The sequence below is a fragment of the Ambystoma mexicanum genome, chromosome 2p, assembly GCF_040938575.1.
Source record: "Ambystoma mexicanum isolate Mex_15411 chromosome 2p, UKY_AmexF1_1, whole genome shotgun sequence".
Classification (NCBI taxonomy): domain Eukaryota; kingdom Metazoa; phylum Chordata; class Amphibia; order Caudata; family Ambystomatidae; genus Ambystoma; species Ambystoma mexicanum.
Window position 1 is genome coordinate 1,173,910,268 of NC_090923.1, and position 23,769 is coordinate 1,173,934,036.

The window sequence follows — 23,769 nt, forward strand, 5'->3', positions numbered from 1 at the left end:
ATCGCACACAGTCTATGTTGTCAAGACTTGTAGTGCCTGGAAAAACTTTTCAGAGGGGTCTATTTGATGGGGGAGAGAGAGGGGTGCAAGTAGAGAAAGTGTATCATCTTATCCTTCTTTTATGAAAAAAAACCCTACAACTACACCATCGGCCTCTGGTGTAGGACTTGGTCCCTCGGGCGAACAGAGAGTCGCCTGTGCGCATCCTTATCGGCCAGTTTATGATTCGAACGCCCGGATGCCTCTTCCGCACAATGTTTCGTTGCCTGCAGGGTCGGCACCGTTGATTTATGTGGATACGTCGGTGGAGGGGCCAGTGTGGCACCCGTCCCCGTTACGTCCCTGGTTTTGTCCACCTCATGAGAGGCCTCCTCAGGTTCAGAGACAGTGCCCGGAGGAGGCTTTTTTCTGTACTTTTCAAAGATTAATGCGTACCGACCCCATGAGGGGAACATTTCAAAGGGCTTTTCAGGGAGATATGTCCACCGGCGTCTCCGGCTCCACCCGTTCCTCCTGTGGTTCCGCCGGCGCCTCCCTTGCATACGGTGCCTTCCCCGACTCTTCCGCCTTTGCCTCCATTGTCTCCGGTGGACAAGGCAGCGCCTGACACGGCTCAGCAGGATCCTGACCTGTCAGATGACGCCCAAGGCGAGCAGGACAACGAGGACCTTCCCCGCTCTATCAGAGCTTTTCATGACCGGGTACTGGACATGAGTTTCTTAGATGTTCCGGTGCCCGAGGCACCCGCTCCACAGGAGGGCGTGCTTTCTTGGGCGTTCACCATGTCTCCTTTGGAGCGTACCGGCCTGTTCTTGCAGAAGGACGTTCTGGCCAAGGTCCGCAGAGTCTGGGAAAAGCCACACACTGGACTTTTTGTCAATAAGAAAATTGACGCGAGATAAAGGCTGCATTCTTCAGAAGAGGTGGCCCTGTCGTCTTGTCCGCCCACCTCCTCCACAGTGGTGGCTGCGGCCACTTTGCAGTCCAGGCCTGCAGCATCCTCTTCCACAACGGCTACTCGGGTTCTGGGAAAGGAGGACAAGCTCCTAGACTCCCTCGGGAGGAAAGTCTTTGCTAACTCGACCTTGCAGCTCAGGCAGGCCAACACTGAATTGATATTAGCGGGAGCTAACATGCGGATGTGGAAAGGTCTGTCAGAGTTTGAGGAGTTTATCCTGGCCGAGAAGCTGGAAGACTTCAAAGGAGGCCTTTCCGACGCCAGGGTCTTGGCCCAGGATCTCCTGGAGGCTGCGGCTCATCACGTAGACACCTCGGCTCGGGGCCTTATGCTGGGGGTTGATACCTCACAGCAGGCATGGCTGCATGCCACTAAATTCTCAAAAGAAGTGCAGGACAAGGTGGTGGACCTTCTGTTCGATGGTAAGGAGCTCTTTCATTCTACAACAGATGAAGAGCTCACCAAGACGAAGGATAGTATTCAGACAGCTAAGTCATTGTTTGTCCTGGTTAAGGCTCCTTTCAAAACCCAGAAACCGTTGTCGCAAGGTCGACCTTCCTCTGGCTTTAGGGGCTTCCTCGACCGCAAATCCCGCAGAGTGGATACCCCTGCGGGCAATAACCGCCGTAGGCAACAACGGATGCGGTTTTTCTCCCGCTCTTCAGCCTCCTCCTCAGGTTCAGGTGGCACCGCCACCGATAAACCTACTAAATGAGGGTTTTCCTTGCTCGCACGAGAGCCCGGTGGGAGGACGCGTTGAGTCTCACTGGGAGGCGTGGCAGACCATCACAGAAGACAGATGGGTCTTGTCAGTTGCTCGGGCGGGCTTCCGCTTACCTCTACCCCCTACCCACCCCTCAACCCTCCTTTTCAGCTGGCGGGCTCGCCCTCCCTCAAAGCTGAAGTTCAGAAACTTCTGGACCTCAGAGCGGTGGAACCCTTTCCCCTTGGGGAGCGAGTGGAGGGCTTCTACTGCCGGCTATTTGCGGTGTGTAAACCCAACCAGGCTGGCCTGCGCACCATCCTAGACCTTTCCCAGTTCAATCTTTTCCTACCCCAAGAGAAATTCAAGATGATTACGCCCGGCCAGATACACTCTTCCTTACAGATGGGCGATTGGCTCAGCGTTGTGGACCTTCAGCATGCGTACATGCATATCCTGATTTGGAACCCACACAAGAGATATCTCCGCTTCTCTTTGGGAGAGGAGCACTTCCAGTTTCGAGTGCTTCCTTTTGGCCTCAGCTCGGCGCCGCGTGTCTTCACAAAGATGATGTCGGTAATTGCGGCCTATCTTCGTCTCCAGGGTATCCATGTGTATCCATATTTGGATGACTGGCTCTTACGCAGCCCTTGTCAGCGGGCAATCTCCAGTCTCTCCTTCAGCTCCTGTTCGATCTTGGGCTGTCGGTGAACTGGCGGAAATCTTCCATGACTGTCTCGCAGGACCTGATTTTCCTGGGTTTCCGCTGGAACACAATCGACTGCTGAGTGTACCTGACCGGGGACAGAATGGCGGATCTGTTTGCCACGTGTCAGATGTTTGCGCAGTCGTAGAGCATATCGGCCTGGTGGTTCCAGAGGCTTCTGGGCCTCATGGCCTCGTGCGTGCTGGCTCTTCCTCTTGCTCGTCTCAAGATGAGACGGACCCAGATGGCTCTTCGGAGTTCCTGGCGTCAGGCTGTGGACCTGGATTTCAAGCGGATAATGATTCCGGATTCCATGAGAGTGGACCTGGATTGGTGGTCATCTCTCAGCAACCTGTCGGTGGGCGCAGGGTTTCAGGACCCATCCCCCATGGTGACTAACACGATGGATTCCTCCCTTCTGGGGTGGGGTGCGACGTTAGATCTTCTTCAGGTCTCGGACCTTTGGTCGCCTCAGGACAAGCTCCTGCCCATAAATCATTTGGAGCTTCTGGCGATCTTCCTAGCGCTCAGGGCATTCAGACCGCTCATTGCCAACAAGGTGGTCCGCATACGCACGGACAATGTGGTGTCAATGTACTACATCAACAAGCAAGGGGGAACAAAGTCTCCCCCTCTCGTGACTTGTCCATCCAGATATGGGAGTGGGCCGTGCTTCATGGTGTCTGGCTGCTCGCAGTGCACATCCTGGGCCAGCTGAATGTCACAGCAAATGCCCTCAGCCGGCGGAGAGTGGTCAGCTACGAGTGGGAGTTGAAGACGGAGGTCCTCTCATGGATTTTCTCGCGTTGGGGCACACCGCAGGTGGACCTCTTCGCTACGACGGTAAACAAGCTTCCTCAGTATGCCTCAAGAGGGGGGTTGGGAGCCTCCTCTTTGGGGGATGCTCTCGAGATCCCATGGCACAACATGAGAGCTTACGCCTTCCCGCCTCTGCCTCTAGTTCATCGAGCAATTTGGAAGCTGAAGAACTCTGTGAACTGTTCCCTGCTACTCATAGCCTCATGGTGGCCGGCCAGGTTTTGGTTCTCAGAACTTCAACACCTGTCGGTGTATCCAATCAGGTTACCAGTAACCCCGGATCTTCTTCATTAAGGGAACAGCAGATGTGGCACCCCTCCCCACAATTGCTCAGCTTGGCGGCATGGTGCCTGAGTTCAAGTCTTTAGAGCATCTTAACTTGTCTACGGATAATATGCGTATTATCCAGGCAGCTAGGAAACCCTCGACCAGATCCCAATACAGGAGTAAATGGCTCAGGTTCTGTCATTGGTGTTTGGCAAAGCAGTTGGATCCAAGGGTGGCTACGATTGACACGGTGCTGTCCTTCGTGTCCTCCCTAGCGGAGTTGGATGTTCACGGTCTGTCATGCAGAACTTACCTTTCAACGGTTTCTGCTTATCTTGCTACAGATCAATGCTCTTTTTCCCTGAGTAACCCAGTGGTTAAGAGGCATTTTGCTGGCTTTACACGCCTCTACCCTCCGGTTCGTAGTCCACACCCGCCATGGGACCTAAATGTAGTCTTGACGGCGCTGTGCCATAAACCTTTTGAACCCATGGCCACGGTGGACCTCAAGTACCTATCCTGGAAAGTGTCCTTTCTGGTCGCCGTTACATCTGCGAGGAGAGTGAGTGAGCTCTAGGCCTTGTCGGTGGAGCATCCTTTCTTGGTCTTTCACAAGGACAAGGTAGTCCTACGGACAAACCCGTCCTTTCTACCGAAGGTGGTAACTGAATACCATTTGAATCAGTCGATCTCCCTACCGGTCTTTTTTCCGAACCCTGCCTCAGAGGCTGAAAGAGTTCTGCAGTGTTGACCTTCGGTAACCCTCAGGGTAAGCAGGCTTCTAAGGCGTCTATTTCCCAGTGGATTACTGCCTGCATCACGGAGTCTTTCGCCGTCCAAGGGCTGAAACCTCCTAAGGGTATTCATGCACACCTGGTGTGGGGCAAGGCAGCCGCGGTTGCTTTTCAGAAATATGTTCCCTGGGAGTACATTACGAGGGCAGCTACCTGGGCCTCCCCGTCTGCTTTTTGTAAGCATTATTGTCTTGATATGAGCTCATGAGCTGATGCTCAGTTTGTTCAGGCTGTGCTGAAGAACCTGTTTCAGTATGGGGTATTTCCATCCACCCGTAGTTCCTGCAAGGAGTGCTTTGGAATCTCTCATAAGTATGGAGGAAAGGGCACGGGACATGGGAGTATAACCAGGTTACTCACCGTATTGACCACCTTACTCCTAGTCCATAGACCCCTTTCCTCCATACGCCCGCCCGCCGTCCCCTCTAATAAGGTTCCTCTGTTATTGCTAATAGGTCTCTGACCTGGCGATTAAGAAAATGACTGATGGGCGGAGCCAAGGTGGGCAGGGTTACGGCCGCGTGCTGGGCCCCGCGCAAGAAAGAGAGGAAGGACACATTTTTGGAAACATTTTGGATGCTTTTTACAAAGTGCTCCGGTCCCGTCCCACAGGACGGAGAGATGTCCCGTAAGTATGGAGGAAAGGGGACTATGGACTAGGAGTAAGGTGGTCACTACGGTGAGTAACCTGGTTATTCGCATCTACATTGATTAGGGCTATGGACCTGTAGGAACTACATTTTGTGGGGTCCTTGTTGGGCTTAGGGATTAGTGTAATTTTGGCCTCCTCCATCGACGCTGAGATACAACCGGTGTCCCGAAAGTAATTAAATAGTAAGGCGAGGTATGGTGTTAAGCTTCTTAGCAAGGCTTTGTAGAATGTTGTGGTGAAGCCGTCTGGTAGAGGAGATTTGTTGTGGGGCAGCTTTTTAATCACCTCTCGGACCTCCTCCTCCTCGCGCCTGAATCCCTCCCTAAGTCCAGGCCCCAGCACGGGCAGGCTGAACTTATTAAAAAAAATTCTGAAGGCTGCCGGTGGGCTCCTGGGAGGAGTACATGTCTATGTAATATTGTACAAAGCATTCTTGTATGTCTGCAGTGCGGTGTATGTCTGCAGTGTGGGAGTGTCCATTTCCCCAGTCATCAATGATTCTAGAAATCATTTTAGAAAATGACGCTCCCCTCAAGAGTCTGGCGGAGAGCCTGTCCGCATTATTAGCCTGCGCATAGTAATGCTGCCAGACAAACGGAAGGGACTCGGCTTTATTCGTACTGAGGACATTTAGCTGCCACACCTCCTGGCTGTATTCCTGTTGGGCCTTCCTAGAGGGAGCTGTTATAGATTTCTTTTCCTGAGATCCTCTATTTTGGCTTCCATGTGGAATTGTATGAGACTGTTACCGACCTCTCGCTGCCTTGGCAACAATGAGTGTCCCCCTCTGCCCCCCCCCCCACCGATCATCCCATTGAAGACTCACCCCTGTGTCCTCTACTCTGTAAAGTTACAAAAACCTGCACATCTTGGCCTCCATGTCCCCTCTGATGGTGGGATCCCAAAGCAGCTCTATCGTGGAGCCCTCTGACTCCATACTCCAGTCTGCTTCTGAGTAGTGGGAGGTCTATGGTGACCACAGCGTGGTAGTCTATTCCCAATGGGCACACCTCAATACCCCTGATATCCTCCAGCAAAGGGGCAGAGATCCGCACATAATTCTTGAGTGGGAGCCGTGTATGTTTGAAAAGAATGTAAATCTTTCCTCGTCCCCTTGCACCCCGTTCATGCATCACAGAGGCCCAATGCTTCAAATTTGCCCCGTAGAGATGTGGAGACCACCCCACTCTTATGCCGAAGTCAACCCCAACTAATATCCAGATCGCGTGACCACGTTAAATTGAGTCTCCCTTCATGAGGATGTGCCCTCGCACGAACCCCTCCAGCGTCACCAGGAGGTCTCTCAGAAAAGATCCCTGGGCTAGATTGAGAGCATATATCGAGGCTATTGTGTAACTTGACCCTTCGATCTCTCCCGTTACCATAATGTACCCAAACCCATTGTCTGCCCTGGTATCCATTATCAACCCCATCTCTTAATGCCAGCCCCACATGTTTTATTTGGGGCAGAGGCCTGGAAGATCCGGGTGAAACCCCTCAACCGAAGCCTTGCCTGGTCCCTTCTCAGAAGGTGAGTTTCCTGAACGGCCAGAACAGTTAGCCAAGTGAATAGTTCCAATTTCTTCCTCTTGAGAGGGGAATTCAGCCCCCTCACATTATGGGTCGCCCACTTGGAAGGTAGCCTGTATCGTAGATGTTGCCTTTGCGCCCACCCAGACCCTGGCCAGGTGCTGTACTTTTGGGCTCCTCCCTGTCCCGCCACGTCTCTCCTCCTTGCCGCCCTGTCGTCCCAGTGCCTCCCCTACCCCTTGTTGCAGACCTCACTCCCCAACCTTCTCATTCCCCAGACCCCAACTACTGAGGTGCTCCCTTCTCCCTCTGGTATCCCCTCTCCCCCATCTCGATCCCCCAACTTTGGGACTCGTTTCTCCCCGCCCCAACCTCCTTTCCTCCCCTAAGTCCTCTCCGGGCATACCTTTCCTTTTCTGAGATCAAGACGTGTTGCCCTCCTGGCCCTTTAGCCTCATTGTCGTGCATCTGGTTCCCCCCACCCTATTTTACGAGAACGTGTTTCCTCCCACCTTCACTTCCCTTCAACCTTCTTTGGGGCTCCTCACAGCTGCCAAGTCTCCAGAAGGCTGAGCTCCTCGCAATGGGGCCCTTCTTCTACGACGATCCCCTGCTGTTTCCCACTCCCAGGGCTGTGGTCTTGTGTGACTGTCAAAATGGCATACAGTTTGTTCCAGATGCAGTTGGAGCAAGTTGGCCCTGTCCTGAGGAGATGTTATGCGCTTCTGGGTGCCCTCCCATGCCAACACTAGCTCACAGGGAAAGGTCCTTTTGTATCAGACGCTTCTTCCGTCAGCTCTTGTACCACCGGTCCCATCCGTCTCTGAGGAGAGTGCTCCCCACTAAGTCTTGATGCAGTTGGATCTGGTCGCCATTGGGAGGTCAGTGGTTCTTTCCCTCTTGGAGCTCTTCTTCTTTCCGCCCGTATCGTGCAAATGCTGCCAACCCATCCCTGGGTCTGCCTATGGGTCCCCCCATTATCCTGCCCATTCTGTGGATGCGATCTAGGCCCACCTCCTCTGGTTCGTATGGGTCAAAATATCGGCAAAGATGGACCTAGCCCTTGAGTTCTGTGTCGGATACCGGTTCTGAGGGGTCCTTAATGTGAATGTTTATCCTCCTGGACCTGTTCTCCAGGACTATGATCTGTTGCTCGAGGGTTTTGTGTGGCCACATATCAGTCTTCAATAGCCTCACAATGTCCCTGCCATCCGATTCCACCTCCTGTAGGCCCATCTCAAGGAGGTCCGTACGCTCTCCCAGCTGGCCCATTTATTGCCTCATGTCTGACACCGCTGTATTGAGATCCGACTTCAATTGAACTTGCTCTTGGAAGGCCCATGTCAAAGAGGCTTGCAGGCTCATCAGGTCATTGTGCAGGTCTTGTCTCGACAGGTGTTCCCGCACTGCCTCCAGTGCTTCCATCTCTGCCATGATGGTATCAATCTTAGGTGTCAACCTTGGTTCCCCTGGGCCCCATATAGTGGGGAGGGTGCCCACTGGATCCCCTTGGCTGGGGGTGCTTCTACGCTGCTTTTGCTCAGGCCTTTGACATCCAGTTCTCTCCTTGACGCCCCAGAGCCTCCACCAATGGCCCGTAGTATAAGGTAACTGCATGTCTTCTCACCTGCCACCCCCAGGGTCCCTCTCAACACAGTGTGGCACCCTCTAAGTTCAGGCTTGTCCCTTTGTGCTCAGAGAGGGTGACTCCTTCACTCTCCATCCCTGGGCCCAGTTTGTTCCTTCTGGGAGTAGGGTCTGACTCGCTGGTACACCGATACGGGTTACGGGGCTCTAGGAAGTGTGCCGATGGCCGACTGAGCCAGTGGGTCCCATCGCTCACCTGCACATTGGGGGACACTGTGGGCCTCTGTGGGCTGGCTTCTGGGCCACACTTTTCCGTCTAGTGTTTGCCCTCCTTGCTAGGGGGTGGGGTGGGGATACCTCCCCTGTGCTCACATACCTTGTCGGAGGGATACCGGTGCCAGGAGCCTGGGTGTAGGGTGATCAATAAGTCCCTTCTCCTCTTCAACTTGTGGTCTTGGTGATCTTCGATTTGGTGTGCCCTTCTGTCTGTTTACCTTTTCCTTGGCTGCGATCTTACACTCGTGCAGCTCTCTCCTCTGCTCCCCTTCAAGCCGATCCCGCCACGAGGCGCGTAGTGGCCGCTAGTCCACGGCTGCAGGGTCTTGGCCGCTATTCACAGTGCCCCTCTCTGCTCCACTGCACTCAAATGTTGTTTAATGAGGAGCCTCTCCCCTTTATTCCGGTCCCTGTCTGTGTGCGACCAGGGCACCCTGCAGCTTGGCCGGCTCTGTGGCCCTCTTCAGCAATCTACTCTCGGTTGGGCCGCAGCAGGGTGAGGCCTGCACTCCTCCACCGCTCCACATTGGAGCAGGTGTCCCGCTGCCCCAGTCCCAGTTAGGCTCACCTCAAAATCTGTGGGGGGCTGCGGTCTCTCAGCCGTAGTGTCCGTCTCTTTTGGTGGCGCAGTTCACTCCCCCTTCCATGTGCCTCCAGTATTAAACGCAGGCCCCAGCCTTTTCACAGATTGGTTTTTTGTCGGTGTGATGCCTGTGATCGTGCACTCACGACCCGCTGCACTGTGGCTTTCCCAACTGCTGTGTGTGAGAGGGGGGGGGCATAGTCTATTCTTGACATGACAAAGTGATAGTGGCAAGTGTTCTATGTGGGAAGGCGAGGAAAGGTAGTGTCTGTGCGTAAATGGAAGCACTTTTACTAATACATTGACTTGTGGTTCGATTTATTGTCCATTAATATTCTGAGATTTTTAACTTCTTTGGAAGGTTCCGGTCGGTTTCCCATTTCGCTAGGCCATGGAATGTGATTTTGGATCAACAGATTGTTCGTAGTGATCACGATTTCAGTTTTGTTTAGGTTGGGTTTAAGGCTGTTGGTGCTCATTCATTCATTCATTTATTTGTGTGAGGCAGTTGATAAGGGTTTGTCTGCTTCTCCGGTACTGTTGATTTTTATAGATGATTTGTGTGTGGTCTGCGTAATTATTGGCAGGTGAGTCCATGTCTTTTGGTGAAATAGAGGTGGGTCATGTAGATGTTGAAAAGTAATCGTGAGAGTGATGAACTCTGCAGGTTGGTGTCCGTGGTGCTGAGTTGAAGACAGTTAGCCAGGGTGTTTCTGTTCTTTCTGTCAGAAAGGACTTTAGTCATAGCAAAGCTGTGTTGCTGATTCCTATTTCTTGGAGTTTATTGAAGAGTGGTTCATGGTGGGCTGTGTCAAAGGCTGCTAATGGGTCTAGTATTAGTGCGATGTCAGCATTTGTTTTTAGGTCCTCCCAGGTGGATGGATAGTGCTGTTTCCCTTCCTCTCATGAGTCTGAAACGGACTTGTGACTGATCTAGTATCCGATTGTTTGCTCCATATTCAAGGATTTGTTCTTGAACATCGCATTCTAGTAGTTTTGCCGGGTAAAGGATGTTTGCGATAGGTCGGTAGTTGGTTAGGTCTTCTGTTTCTCCTGAGGGGTCTTTGAGGAGTGGTTTAACGTATGCCTCTTTGAAGCTTTTTGGTACAGCTCCTGTTGCCAGTGAATTTTTAAAGAGGCTCCAGAAGTATTCTTCAGGTAACTCTTGGGTGACGATAAACTTGTAGATGTCTGGCAAGGGTTGGCTGGTGACCCTGCTTTGCTGCTTTCATTCATTAGGCTGGTGAATTGTTTTATTGAAATTGGTAGTATTTTTATATTGTGGTTAGATCCAGAGTTAGCTAGTGTTCTTGGGCATACTCTTGATGACTTGCTGGATGTTTGTGATTCTCTTTTTGAAATGGTTTGCAAGGTCATTACACAGTTTCTGAGCGGGAGAGGGAGTGGGTGTGTTGTTGAAGGCTGTCGGGTTTCTTAGATGGTTGATGATGCTGAACATCTTTCTTGGTGTTGTATGCTTTTGTGATGCATTCAGTGTAGTAAAGGTTTTTTCGGGATTACATAGACGTATTTGTGTTTGGTATGCAATTATTTATCTGTTGGTCCTAATTTTTCCTTTTACTATTGTTCCAGTTTCCTGTTTATTTTATTCAGGGCTCTAAGATGTGGTGTGAACCATCTCACTGCTTTCTTTTGCGAGTGGGTGTTTATTTTGTTTTTTGGAGCAATGCCACTTCGGGTTTCTGTGATCCCATTTTTTGATTTTCTCAGTTCTCTCTTGTATGTGAATTGTCTCTAAAACAGTGCCATGTAAAGGCGGTCATAGTTTTCCCCCCAGAGGATTAGGGGTGAGCTAGTGCTGCCTCACCTAATCTACTTGCACTAGAAAGGCAAAAATGACTGATCTGAAAGGTTTGACATTTTATTCGAGTGGATCCAACAACACTGGTAATTCTTATAAATCAGGCACCCGGATTTACAAATATAACATGTGCAGTTCTATATATAAATCACTCTTTAACGCTCGCCACCTCTTGCTCAGTCTTGCTTTTGCACGCTTTTCTCTCCCACCATGCCTTATGAACCGCCTTTACCACTTCTGCATGTAAGGAGGCTGCTGAGTGTTAAAGTAGGCACAGTTGCTCACATGCATACAACAGATGAATGGATATTACAACTTCTCCTCTTTTAGATTAAACACATGTCAATAACGTTCAAGTCTTTCAGTCATTGAGGAGACGTCTTTTTTTCGAGTGCAATCCATCTGAGCTTGTGCTTTCTCATCTCTCCGATTCGCTACCTCCTATAATTGCTCTGGTGATTGTGTGCGTGCGGGCTTGCTCCCATGCCTTCTTTTTTTGGGGGCAGGGTGACATTCTGTGATATGCATGTCCATGGCTAAACTGTCAGGGAACAGTGCTGCTTTTCAAATTATTTTGTCCTGTGCAGATGTCATTGTATGTGGTATATTGGAACTCTCTGCAGGCTTTGTCAGGGAGTTATCCAATGGTGCTTTTGTTGCTTCAGTTTCCTTTTTTGTACAAGGCTATATGACCAATTTTCCATTAGTTCTGTTTTTCCTAAATGAACCGTGTTGTGGAACACCACCTGTTCTTTCCAAGGTGCACTAAACTTTCAAGCAGTTCCTGAAGTTCTGATGGGCCGTTTTACTTTCACCCAATCCCCCTCTTTTCCAATGAGAGTTATGTCATATATTGAAGTTCCCTTCTCTCTACTTGTGTGCCTTCACTACTTTCTTTTCAATTCAGGGAGCAACAGACTCATGGTAGGAGATTTCTACATTGTCCATGCTGGATTTAGTTTTGCATTGCAGGCTCGTCTTCTCGTGAGTTTGAGCATACTGACCCATGTGTTGGTATGAACAGTGTGGATTACTACAGCATCTTGGACGATTCCACCAAGTGCACCATCTTGAGCTAAAATACTTGAGAAATCTGTTTCTCTACTTGACAGTTTCCCTTTGGATGATAGAGGGACGATTTGTGGTGTGTTAAGCCATACATTTGCAAGGAAGAGTCTACGGCCTTGGAGGTGAATTGGACCCTGTTTCCAGATAATGGATATGGGATACCTCTTTCTTCGAAAAAGATCTCTGAACACCTTGATGGTTGATGCAGTGGTTATTTCCCACAGTAAAGCCATTACCAGTGTGAGGAGCCAGGAATGAGACACAGACACAGAGGAGACATGTTTGTGGCTACAACCCTTTATTAAAAAACCTCACTATACCTAATCTAGGGGTAATTTCCCTAACTCAACCAAAACAAATGGGTCTGTCCTGTGTCAAGATGTCCAAACAAAAGTATGGACTGTGCTTGTAATCCTGTTCTGGCCCTCACAATCTAAAATAACTCTAAAGGGTATTTTCTCTTGATTCATCAGTGTTCCGATGATCAAGTTCAACACAAGTTCAAATCCAACTAAAAGGTTTCCAGAATTGTAATTTTCACTATTCCACGGACTAGCTTCCTTCCCCAGACTCCTTGTAACAAAGCAAACAAGTTCCAAAAGTATAATCGCGTTTCCTAGAGGCTTACTCTCTCCCCTTCGTGTATTCACTTCTTTCGGGGGAAATCACTCCCTTCCCCAAGCTTTCTTTTCACTTCAAAATCCAATGGATATCTTTCTTCCTAAGCACTCTTTTCCTTTGTACACTAAGGAAACTACTCCTCTGAACACACATGAAGACCTACTTGCATCCCTGTATTCCAACTCCCCAGCTGTCCTTATCCTTCTTGATCTCTCCTCTGCCTTTGACACGGTCAACCACTCCATCCTCGTATAAAGGCTCCACAACACCCTTGGTATCTCGGAGCGGGGACTGGACTGGCTGACCTCCTTCCTAACTGACTGCCCCTCCCAAGTCATCCTGGGCACCTTCTCCTCTCCTACTTCCTTCTCCACCTGTGGTGTCCAGAGGGCTCTATCCTCTCGCCTTGGCTCTTTAACTTCGACCTTATTCAGCTGGCACTCCTCCCATCCTCCTTCTCACCCAACTTCCAGTGTTATGCAGACGACGCACAACATTTCTTCAAACTTCCTCTTGCACCTTCCATCATCCCTGACTGCCTATCTACCATCCAGGCCTGGTGCACTTCCAATGATCTCTGCCTCAATGCAAGCCTAACGGAGATCCTTCCCATTGGGACCCATGCTCCCGACTTCTATCTCTATCTCTATCTCTTCTCCCCCCCACACCCCTTCTTTCCCTCACACTCAGGACATTGCCAAGAAGTCCCACTTTCACCTCTTCCTTCTGAAAGGAATTCTACCTTTTCTCACCCTGTCCCAGAAGTTCGATGTTACCCAAGCCCTGGTTCTCTCTAGGTTTGACTATTGCAATAGCCTGTTGCTGAATCTACCTTCTTCCACTCTTCGACCCCTCCAGCTAATCCAGAATAGAGCAGCGAGACTTATCCTTGGCCTCCAGTCCAGGAACCGCGTCTTCACTGGCTCCCGGTTGCTTCACAGATTAAATTCAAATCCCTCGGTATCATCCACAAGGCTGTCTGGGGCCCACACTATCTGTAACTTACTCCCTCTAGACCTCTGTGCTCCTCTGGCACCAACTCTTTGTGTATAAAGTTTTTAGCTAAACCGAGGGCAGGAGGTTGATCGTTTTCCTCAGCTGGCTCCCTTCTTTGGAACAGACTCCCCATCCCTCTTCGTCTTGAGTAGGACTTTCTTAAATTCTGGAAGCTCATCAAGACTTTCCTCTTTACCTCCTCCTTCCCCCCCCTCTCTCTTTTGCTAATCTCAAAGTTGCTTGTTTTGTGTCCATGGCCCTTATGTATCCTCGGGGACCTGACCTCCCACACCAAATCGGCCCCAGCTTCTGTCTATCCTCAGCACTTGCCTCGGCACACCTGCCACCCTGGAGGCTCGCACTTACCATACATTGCACTTCACCTGTTGCTCACCCATGAGCACCCCCGCACCTATCCCATTCCCCCTCCCTTCTGCACTAGCACGTTCTGAACACTCACAAGGCATATTAGGTTCACCCCTCTCCCCAACTGCATTTCATTTTTTTATGTATTTTATGTTTCTCATCCCCAGGAGGGGCCCTGTTGCCCTGTGGGTGCTTGGAAACAGAATTTACTTGCTGTATAAGCGCCTAACAAGTGAACAATAAATACATAAAACAGTTCACAGGGGCATGGTTTTCCTTGAGATCCTTCTTTCAACAGTTCACACAATAGTTCATACACTCAAGGGCATGATGCTTCCTTAGACACACTACAATATGCATCCTTATTTGTCTTCACCTGGTATACTTTGTAGTTCAAACGTTTAACTTCACTTAACCTGGTATACTTTTCTACCAGGACTTTATTGTTCACAACACTTTGTCTTTAAGGTAGGGGTTTAACAACCCATTTGTAACTGGTTCTACAAATACTCTGACTTCTTTAATGACTTTGTCTCTCGCTGTGTCTTCACACAGACAACCCAGTAACCCATTTGTGTTCTTTGGGTTTGCCAGTATTTTCTGGATTCCCTTCAGTTTCTTTCACTCTGTTATTCCTACAGCGCGGCATATGCTTGCCGGCACCCCAGTAACTCACTTGTGTGCCCTGGGCTTACCAGTTGCCTACAGTGTTCCTTTGCTTCCTTCAGCGTACTGGCTCTGCGTACGCCCCTTTAGACGTTGCACTTTCACTGTGCCTTCTTTCTCAATGTGCGTTTCCCGCTGCTCTCCCCTCGAGCGGAGAACCGTAGTCAAAACACTAGGGATATATCTGGACCCTAACCTCAGGCTCACAAAAAAAAATGGATGCCACCGCGTCATTAGTAGCCTATACAGCCAAGCTCATAACCCGCCTGCAGACCATTCCTGTCACCTGAAAGCTGTGTCACCCTAGCCAGAGCACTTATCTTATCAAAACTTGATTATTGCAACACGTTCAACGGAACTAGTCTTGGCAACCTCAATAAACTTCAAAACAATGCTCTTAGAGCTGCCCTTGACACACCAAGAGCCAACCACATCACTGTCTACAGATAAAAAGCTAAATGGCTCCCAGTGAAGACCAGAATCTTAAAACGTTATCCCTTACCCACAAATGCTTAGCCAACGTAGCCCCCAAATACCTAAACTGCAGGGTCTCAAAATATCCCTCCAACAGACCCACCAGATCAGCACAAATGAACCAACTTATCGTGCCAAGATATAAACTTGAAAAACCTGGGGGAAAGAGCTTCACAATCCTAGCCGCAAAGCTTTGGAATGCTCTACCCTCCGACCCCAGAACAGAAATGGTATACTGAACTTTTTGAAGGAAACTAAAAATCTGGCTAGAATAATCTAGGACCTCTGAGCCAGACCTTATCTTTTATCCTCCTGAGTACCACTCTGACTATTGTGTTTAACTACTGATAACTGACTGACTACCGTCAACCGGTACTGGCAATAGGTGCATTGCCACTTGCCTGTATGGATGCTGTAATTGCAACGCAAAATGATTTACCACACTTATTGGAATGTAATTTACCTGTATTTTGATTGTAACCTGTGAAACTGTGTATTTTCAAGTGTAATATGTAAACTAACACCCAGATATCTTTGGGTGGGGAGCGATATATAAATAAAACAAACAAACCATCTTGTTGGTAGCACTAACATCAGCCCGTAGAGGGGGGAGTTATAGGCACCATCCTTTAAACCACCGTTGTATTTCATAAGGACAAGGTCATCCTGAGAGTCAAACCTTCATTCCTACCTAAGGTCATATCAGACTTTCATTTAGGACAAAAGATTGTTACCCAATTTCTACCCTCTACCTCATCCTGGCAAGGAGGACGGGAGGTTACACTGGCGCGATCCACAATGTGCTCTAAGTTTCTACATTTCAAGGTTGTCAAAACTTCAGCTGGATGACCAACTATTCATAGTCTTAGACTGGGACAGGCTGTAACATAACGGACCTTGTCCAGATGGATTATTCTAGCTATTTCCGAATGCTACAGGCTGGCCGGCAAGGATCCCCCAGAAGGCTTGAGAGCCCATTCCACTAGGGGCGTGGCTACTTCTGCTTTGCGAAGAGGTGTTCCTATCAAAAACATTTGTGAGGCAGCCAGCCACTTGGTCTACAATTCACGCTTTTACTAAGCATTACTTCCTTGATTCCACCTTAAGTCAGATGGAAGCTTTGGGAAGGCAATCCTTCATTCCGTTCATGGAAACCATTGATGTCAAAAGTCTTAAAAACGAACACTGCTTTGGGAGTGTATCAAAGATGAGGAATACGTGGGAGGACACAATCCATTCGAAGAACATGTTGCTTACCCCTGGTAACGTTCTTTCGACTGGATGTTCCTCCCACGTATTCCTCATCGCCCCTCCCAGCCTACCCCTCAGTAAAATTTCCCATGTTATTGCAGTTTACGCTCCTTCAGAGTCTAGTATGGTCAAATCCGCTTTTATGGGTAGTTCTACTTGAGAATGACACGAAACGGAACTGAAGCCACCGGGCGTTATGCGTGCTGTAAATGCCTTTGATGACATTATGTTTGTTTATTGAATTTATATAGCGCTTTAAGCCTAAGCGCTTTACAATATAACGGGTACAAAAGTGAGAAAAGCGTATTTACAAACATGAACAGGTTATTAGAACAATAAGTAGAACTATTTACAAGGGTGGGGGGAGGGTGTGGGGAGGGTAGAGGAGGGGGCAGGTGAAGGGAGTTACGGTGTAGGATTTGAGGTGGGGGGAAGGAGGTGGGTGAGAGGGGAAGGTAAGGGATAGGGGAAAGGAAGGGGGGAGTGATCTTGTGTCCTCATTGGCCTTAAGTAGTAAGTAGTATTTGTTACCAAATTAAGGATAGACGGCAAGGAGAAAGGATGGGGGGGAAAGGAAGACTGGCAAGGGTAGGAGGGGAGGGTTAGGGAAGGGAAGTCGGGGGGGGGGGGGAGTGAAGAAGATGGGCTTTCAGGGATGCGTGGAAGGATGAGTAGGTAGGGGTGGAGCGGATGGAGAGCGGGAGGGAGTTCCAGTGTAGGGGGGCCAAGAGTTGGAAGGAGCAGAAGCGTGAGGAGGCACATGGGGCTGGGGGTACAGTGTGGAGGTAGAGGTTTGCTGAGCGGAGAGAGCGGGAGGGGGGAGTAAAATGAGAGGAGGGAGGAAAGGTAGGGGGGGCGCCAGGTCATGGAGGGATTTGTAGACAAGACAGAGGAATTTAAATTTCAGTTGAGAGGAAGGGAAGCCAGTCAAGTTGAGAGAGAGGAAGAAATGGAGTCTCGAGGGCCGAGGAGAAATAGAGTACAGATATAGGAGTGGTAGATGGATTTTAGGGGAGTTAGGTGAGAGACAGGGAGTCCAAAGAGGCGAGAGGAGCAGTAGAAGAGGCTGGAGAAAATAAGGGAGGAGATTAGGAATTTGGAGGCGTGGAATGTGAGAGAGGAGCGGATCTTGCAGATGTTAGAGGTGGTGACGACAGGCTCGAGAGGTTAGAGAGATGTGGTTGGAGAAGGAGAGAGAGAGGAGTCTAGGTGGAGGCCGAGATTGCGGGCATGGGAAGATGTGGGGAGGTCGGAAGATGGAAAGTGGATGAAGGGAGGGGGAGAAGGGAGAGAGTGTTAGGAGGGAAGAAAAGCACCTCAGTCTTGTCAGAGAAAGTGGGATGACATCCAATATTTTATGGCCGTGGGGCAGGAAGAAAGAGTGAGGTGGAGGTCAGATGTGAAGGAAGAGAAGGAAAGAAAGAGTTAGGGGGCATCGGCGTAGAAGTGGTGGGAATTGCCAAAAGAAGAAATGACTGGGGAGAGAAGGGAGGTATAGAGAGAGAAAAGAAAGGGTCCCAGCACGGAACCCTGAGTGACCCCATAGTTCAGGGGGAGGCTGGAGGAGGAACGGCCCCCCCAGGAGACAGTGAAGGATCGATTGGAGAGGTAAGTGGTGAGCCAGGAGAGAACAGTCTTTGAAGCCGAAGGAGGACAGAGTGCTAAGGAGTAAGGGGTGATCTACAGTATCAAAAGCTGCAGAAAGATCAAGGAGGATGAGAATTGAAGATTGATTAGCGTAGCGAGCAGTGAGGAGATATTTGAGGGCAGTCTCAGTGGAGTGTTTAGGGCGGAAACCAGATTGAGAGGTGGGGAGGAGGGAGTGGGATGAGACGAAAGCAGAAAGTTGAGAGTAGGCAAGGCGCTCGAGTCATTATCCTCGAGTCAGAGGCCCTCGAGGGACATCGAGTTTAGTGCATCAACGCACAGCGCCCTCTGCCGAAAATGTTTTCCTAAGCTGGATTTTGGAGATGTCAAAGATGAGGAATACATGGGAGGAACATCCAGTCGAAAGAACATTACCAGGGGTAAGTAACTTGTTCTTTTGTTATATTTGTTCATTAATTTATTGTTTTTGTCAATGGTATGAATAAAGAGGCCGTAAAGAGCCATTTAGCAGTGCATTTGGGTGTCTGTGTGAATAATTGGTCACCAGCAACCAAGGTTTTCATTCAGTGCACTGGGGGAAAAGACAGCTAAGATTTATGTGTAATATATCCTTGCAGTTTGTGAAAGCAAAACACATACTACACCTCAAAACCTATGACAACAGAATGCAGCGCAGACCTGTGACAAATTTGGGCACACTGAAAACATAGCGAGTATCGAGCACTCACGCAATCACCTGACTCCTCTCAGCACCCATCCAGATGCCTGATCACATGGCCATCCCTTCTAAGCCTTATTTGGCCAAATGCACACTCATCCTAATCTTACTCTATGACCTTCAACACACTGGACTTTGGTCCTCTGAGGGTGTTCCCCCTAGCAGAGCATTGATGGTAAAAGTTGCTATATAAATGACAAGTACAATAGTTGTGAAAATGCCACTCGGTCAGTTAATTTAGCATTAAATCAGTTATTTGTGATGGGTCTGTAATTGGTCTGGACAGAAGTGTCAAGGGAGGTCTATTTGAGCAGGGGCTTGATGTTGGAGGTTTTTAATTCTGCTGGGAATGTGCCGGAAGTAAGTGATGTGTTGACGACAGATCTTGCGATGTCGCCAGCTCAGGTTGTTAATAATTTCTTTTAGTAGGGTATGGGGTTTATGGGGGAATCTGGAGGCACGGCCGAGTGATAGTAGGTTGAGGAATTGTAGGTGGGAGAGAGAGGATAAGGTAGAGCAGAGCGGGAGGATGGATGGTGGTTCTGATGTCATGGGCAGCCCAGTGGAACAATGGGGGAACAGAGTTGAACCCTCTCTGAAATCTCATCACTCCTACACAACCCCCCCTCCCCACCACCACCACCACCTCTCCCTTGACATCAGAACCGGCATCCATCCGCCCGCAATTCTCTACCTGCTCTTTGGTCACCCTTACAAGGATGCAAAGAAAGATTCATAGTGCCACCCATCTCTCATGGGAGGTGAGGGAGACTGCCCATTACTGTATTTATGTGCAGAAGGTACTTGCAGAGGGAAGAAACACAAAGAAAAATAGGTCCACCAAAAAGGGTTACTGTGCGTACAAAACACGCAGGAAAAATGCAGAGAACATCACGGCCAGACTGCAGGTCTGCTAATGAAATGGGGCTTTGATGCTTGCACCTTGGAAAAGCCTGAAGTGGATCACAGAGCTGATCCCTACCGTGAATACATAGCGGAACAAACGCATATTGTTGTCAGTGGAAATGCAGGATTGCTCATCCATCATGGCACCAGTGCTTGATCCTAAGATGTAAGGCTGGCTATTTGAGACCTCAGACCACGGAAACCTGGACAATAGCCAAATTAGGTTGTCCAAAAGAGTACAATACTTGGACATAAGTGAAAAAAGGGAACATACACCTGGGGTGGAGGTGAAACGATTTGGCACGCACCGATCAGAGAAACCTAAACTAATAACAAAACGGTCACCAACCCACACATTGAGGCAATTCATTCCAAAGCCTAGGATAGCAGTGAGGAGGTGGAGGAGAGGAAGACCCTGAGGTGATCAACCCAAATGAGCCACATATTGGAAGAGATGATGTACAAGTCAAATGAGCCACATTTAAGAAAGGGGAATGGCTATAGGAAAGGCTAGAGTAGAAAGCCTGCTGGGACATTGATGCAAAGGCTGGAAAGAGCTATGCCTTGAGAAAGAGCCAAATAACTGCCTACTGGGGGCTATAGCACCAACGAGTGGTAGCTGCAAAGTCAACAGAGCCAACTAAAGAAGGCAACTGGAGAAAACCTTGGCTTGGGGGGGTTCTAATCACTGAAGCATGACTTATACATAGGTGGGAGTTGGGGGTGGGGGAAATCCTACCCAGAGGATCCCTAGTGCAAGGGGAGATGATTGCAAGGGCTTGCTCTGCTGAAGCATAGAAAAGACTGCCAGGGTTCTCTCCTTTATTTGGGAAAGCTACAAGTTCTTGCTCAGTAAAGCTTCTAGAAACCCTCAGGGTAAAATGTTAATGGAACTGGCTTTGCCCTATTAGTTCATAGGCTAAAGAATCTTTAAAGACTACTCAAAAATGGTACCATCTGCCAATACCAAGGCAAGAGGTGTGCTTGGGCCATTTAAACTTCCCTGAGGCTGACTGATGTAAAGGCTGCTTTCATGGGTGTATGCATTCCAAACCCTGTAAATTAAAATGGGGACTGGACATTGGCCATGGGACAATTTAGTCCTCTTCGAATAGGACCATCTTGGATTTGCTTTACTCCAGTATTCTACCAATATTGTCTTCGAATCCCCCATTTTGAATGTGTTCCCTGTAAAGTAGGTTTTCATCCAAACCTTTCACACAGAGTACATAAAGGCATTGGCTCCTCTCTACTTGTGTTTTTATTAAATCCACCCAGTGACCAATCGCACTAGCAAAGCAGAACACCTTATTCCTAGGTGTTTCCGGTTCACATGGGCTATGTGTGAACTGACCGGTTATGTGTCTATAGCAAAGAATTGTATTCTTTGTTCATGTGTATTGAGCTGTTGAGAAATGCCCAAAGACTTTTCAGAAGGCATAGATCAATCAATTGTAAGTATTGTTTCCGATGTGGATTTTAGCCAAATCTCTTAAACTTACAAAGCTTGCTACTAGAAACGCCAAGTCTTGATATATGACACATAGTACCAACTCACCATATGTGAGCAGGATATTGCAAGTCTTAGAGAAGTTCTTTGACCAAATAGGGTGAAGAGGCCAAAAATTGAGTTCCCTTTTTAAGGTCACTGAACTTCAATGTGACTTGCAGTATTCTTTTTGTGTACGGTAGGGAGTATTTTATTCCATCATAATATATGGCCATAGAAAGAAGTCTCCTTTTATATACCTGGTCTCTTTCTTGATCTAATTTTAAGAGATGCTGCAATTAAACCCCACTAGGCAGCTTTTAATGTGTTGTCGAAAAATCTTTAAAAAGCTATTGTGCTTTAAAATAAATATTTGCATGAATAGAGATTAAAAGCTGTAAAGTGTCACAAAGGTATTTTAGAAGAAAGGAACTTGAAAAGCTAGTCACTGGTTTAATTAAAATGTGAAAGTGACAGCTTGAATTCTGCTCTGTGGTGGCTCAAGCATTAGGCATTCTGACCTCACAACTCAACTATAAATGAATGAATAACAGTTACATTAATAATGTCATTTAATTTTCTTATTAATAACTAGACTGTAATGCAATAATTATTTACAGAGTTGTATATGAATCTTTCATGCTGCCATGTATTATAAACCTATTAACTTTATAGTTGATTTGCCTTTTCTTTAGCCCCTTGTGAGTTCCTGTGGCCAATGCAATATACAAAGCCAATATCCCTCTGAGAATCTAGTCCTGGCATTCAGCCGCAAGGTAGTAATCTAGGCCATGGCTTTGTCTACTGTTTGTTTGTTGATTTGTGGCCCTTAAGTTAGGGCTGGAGAGAAATCTCCCTAAAAAACTGTATCCCAATGTTAGTCTCAATTTAGGATGGCCCAACATGCAAGGTCATAAATCCAAGGATGTTGAAGGAATTCTCAGTTCTGATTTTGATAAAGTAAACTATCCCCTACTCTTTCCGCAGGCAAAAGGAGCCAAGCAGCTGGGGAAAAATGTTGCTAACAAGAATGCGGGGCTGCCTAACCTGTCCCAGTTTGCAGACCATGTCAAAAGAGCGGCAGAAGAGAAGAAGAAACGGGTGAGAGACCGATGGTCCGAAAGCAGTGTGACACCATGCTGATTACACTCTGTCCCTGACAAGCCTCCAGTAGATCCCAACTCTGAGGTGGAGATGGCAAGCCAGGCCCATTCTAGTATCCAGTGGCTCAGCAGTGTTCAACATGCTTCAAGCCCACATTTGAAACCCACTAAAACACCTCTGGGTGTCTTTCAAGCTATTTCTAAACACAGTTAATTTAAATGTCGTGTAAAGTGGTATTGAATAATAGTACATCTTTGCCATTTTGTGGCCTTGTTGCATGTAGGTCTGCAAGAATAAAATGGGGTTGTTAGTGATATACAGTGAAAGGGAGATGTGCAACCTGTGGCGTTGATGCTTGAAGGCCAGAATTACCTGAGTGTCTGTGGATTCTAGGTGGTAAGTTGTATATGCACTTGGGTTTTGTTTTTGTTTGTTTTTTTAATCTGGAAAACAGAGTCCAAGCTCGATCAGCTGAAGTAAATGCTGGGAAGACCTGGTTAGTAACTTGCTGCAAATGTGCACGTGTTTATTGTGTGAGTACTTTAAACTGGAGACAGATATAGACATGAGTACGTTAATGAGGATTTGAGATGAGAACTATATACTGAGAACCTTTTTATGATCCGATGTTGTCGAAATACTTGGTTTTAGTCTCTGATGCCGAAAGATTCTTGGCATTCCACTTTCATTTAAGGACGCCAGGGCTACTGACATTAAGTCCTATTTCCTGGAACCAGTTGTTTGCAGGCCTGTGGCATGTTTGTGTGACTGGGCAGCGGATAGTGACGTCTAGCCATTGTTAAAGTGAAAAAGCTTCTGTTTGAGGTCAGACCAAGGTGATTGGGTACAATTGGAATTTTAATGCTGTTGTGCTGGTGTCACCATCATGACACTATCAACAGACAAAGTGGTTTACCTTGACCGCTTTGGATCTACACAGAAACTATCAAGGTTTTTAGGATTGCTTTGATGGCCGCGTGGTTTTCATCTGTGTTTTTGCATCTGGGCATAGAATTTCAGAGCTTGGTTGAGAGAAACGAGAACATACCTACTACCTCTTCCTGAAAGTAAAGCCTATTAGCTATGCCACTCTACCTACCTTTAGGAGAGATCATGCTTATTGTGGGGTATGCGATGAGGACTAGTTGAGCACTGCTTAGAAAGATTAGTAGATTAGAGCAAAGATTTTATGGAATAATACCAGCAGCTTGGGATACATGATGACAATTATACCCTAAATGTCTATTTGACTGCATAGAATAGTTGTGTGGCCTTGTGTGCTTGCTTATCAGGAATTATATCAATGATCAATGAACCTTAGTATATCAGTGTTCCTGGAGCTTGTGAATCTGCTGAGATCACATGCTCTGCATAGTCTGACATCTAGTGGAAGTAGCAGAGTATTTGTTTTTGAAACTCAAACAGACGTCGACAGGGCGTGATTAGTAATGCTATGCCTAGTGTGACGTGTACTGTACCCATGATCCTTCACGCGCCGAAGTCCCTCAGATTGTTTCTTTCCGCCATTGATGTCGGTAGCAAATGTGGAATTCTCTTCTAGGCTGATGCCTTTTGATTTACTAAAGTTCTATTGGTAGAATGTCTTCCTTTCCTTTATTGTTTGCCTCGCCGCACGACTGTTCATCCACTCGACGGCTCCTAACGAACACACATAGCGTCAACGACTGATTGATCGATGCCTAGACGTGGCCTTACGGGCCTCTTCGGGCTTCGACCCAGTACAGTAGGGAGGTTCCCTATACTGACTCCTTTTAGAGACTGTTTATTCTGTTAGCCCCTTTCTT

The 23,769-nt window shown here is 48.1% G+C and overlaps 1 protein-coding gene across 1 annotated transcript in view; it reads left to right on the top strand.

The window, feature by feature from the left end:
• Nucleotides 1-23,769, top strand: part of GNL3L (G protein nucleolar 3 like) — a 608,820-nt gene that overhangs the window by 18,383 nt on the left and 566,668 nt on the right. The window contains exon 3 of the mRNA XM_069645327.1: nucleotides 21,848-21,961. Within this exon, the coding sequence (XP_069501428.1) occupies nucleotides 21,848-21,961 (114 nt within the window). The remainder of the gene's footprint in view (nucleotides 1-21,847; nucleotides 21,962-23,769) is intronic.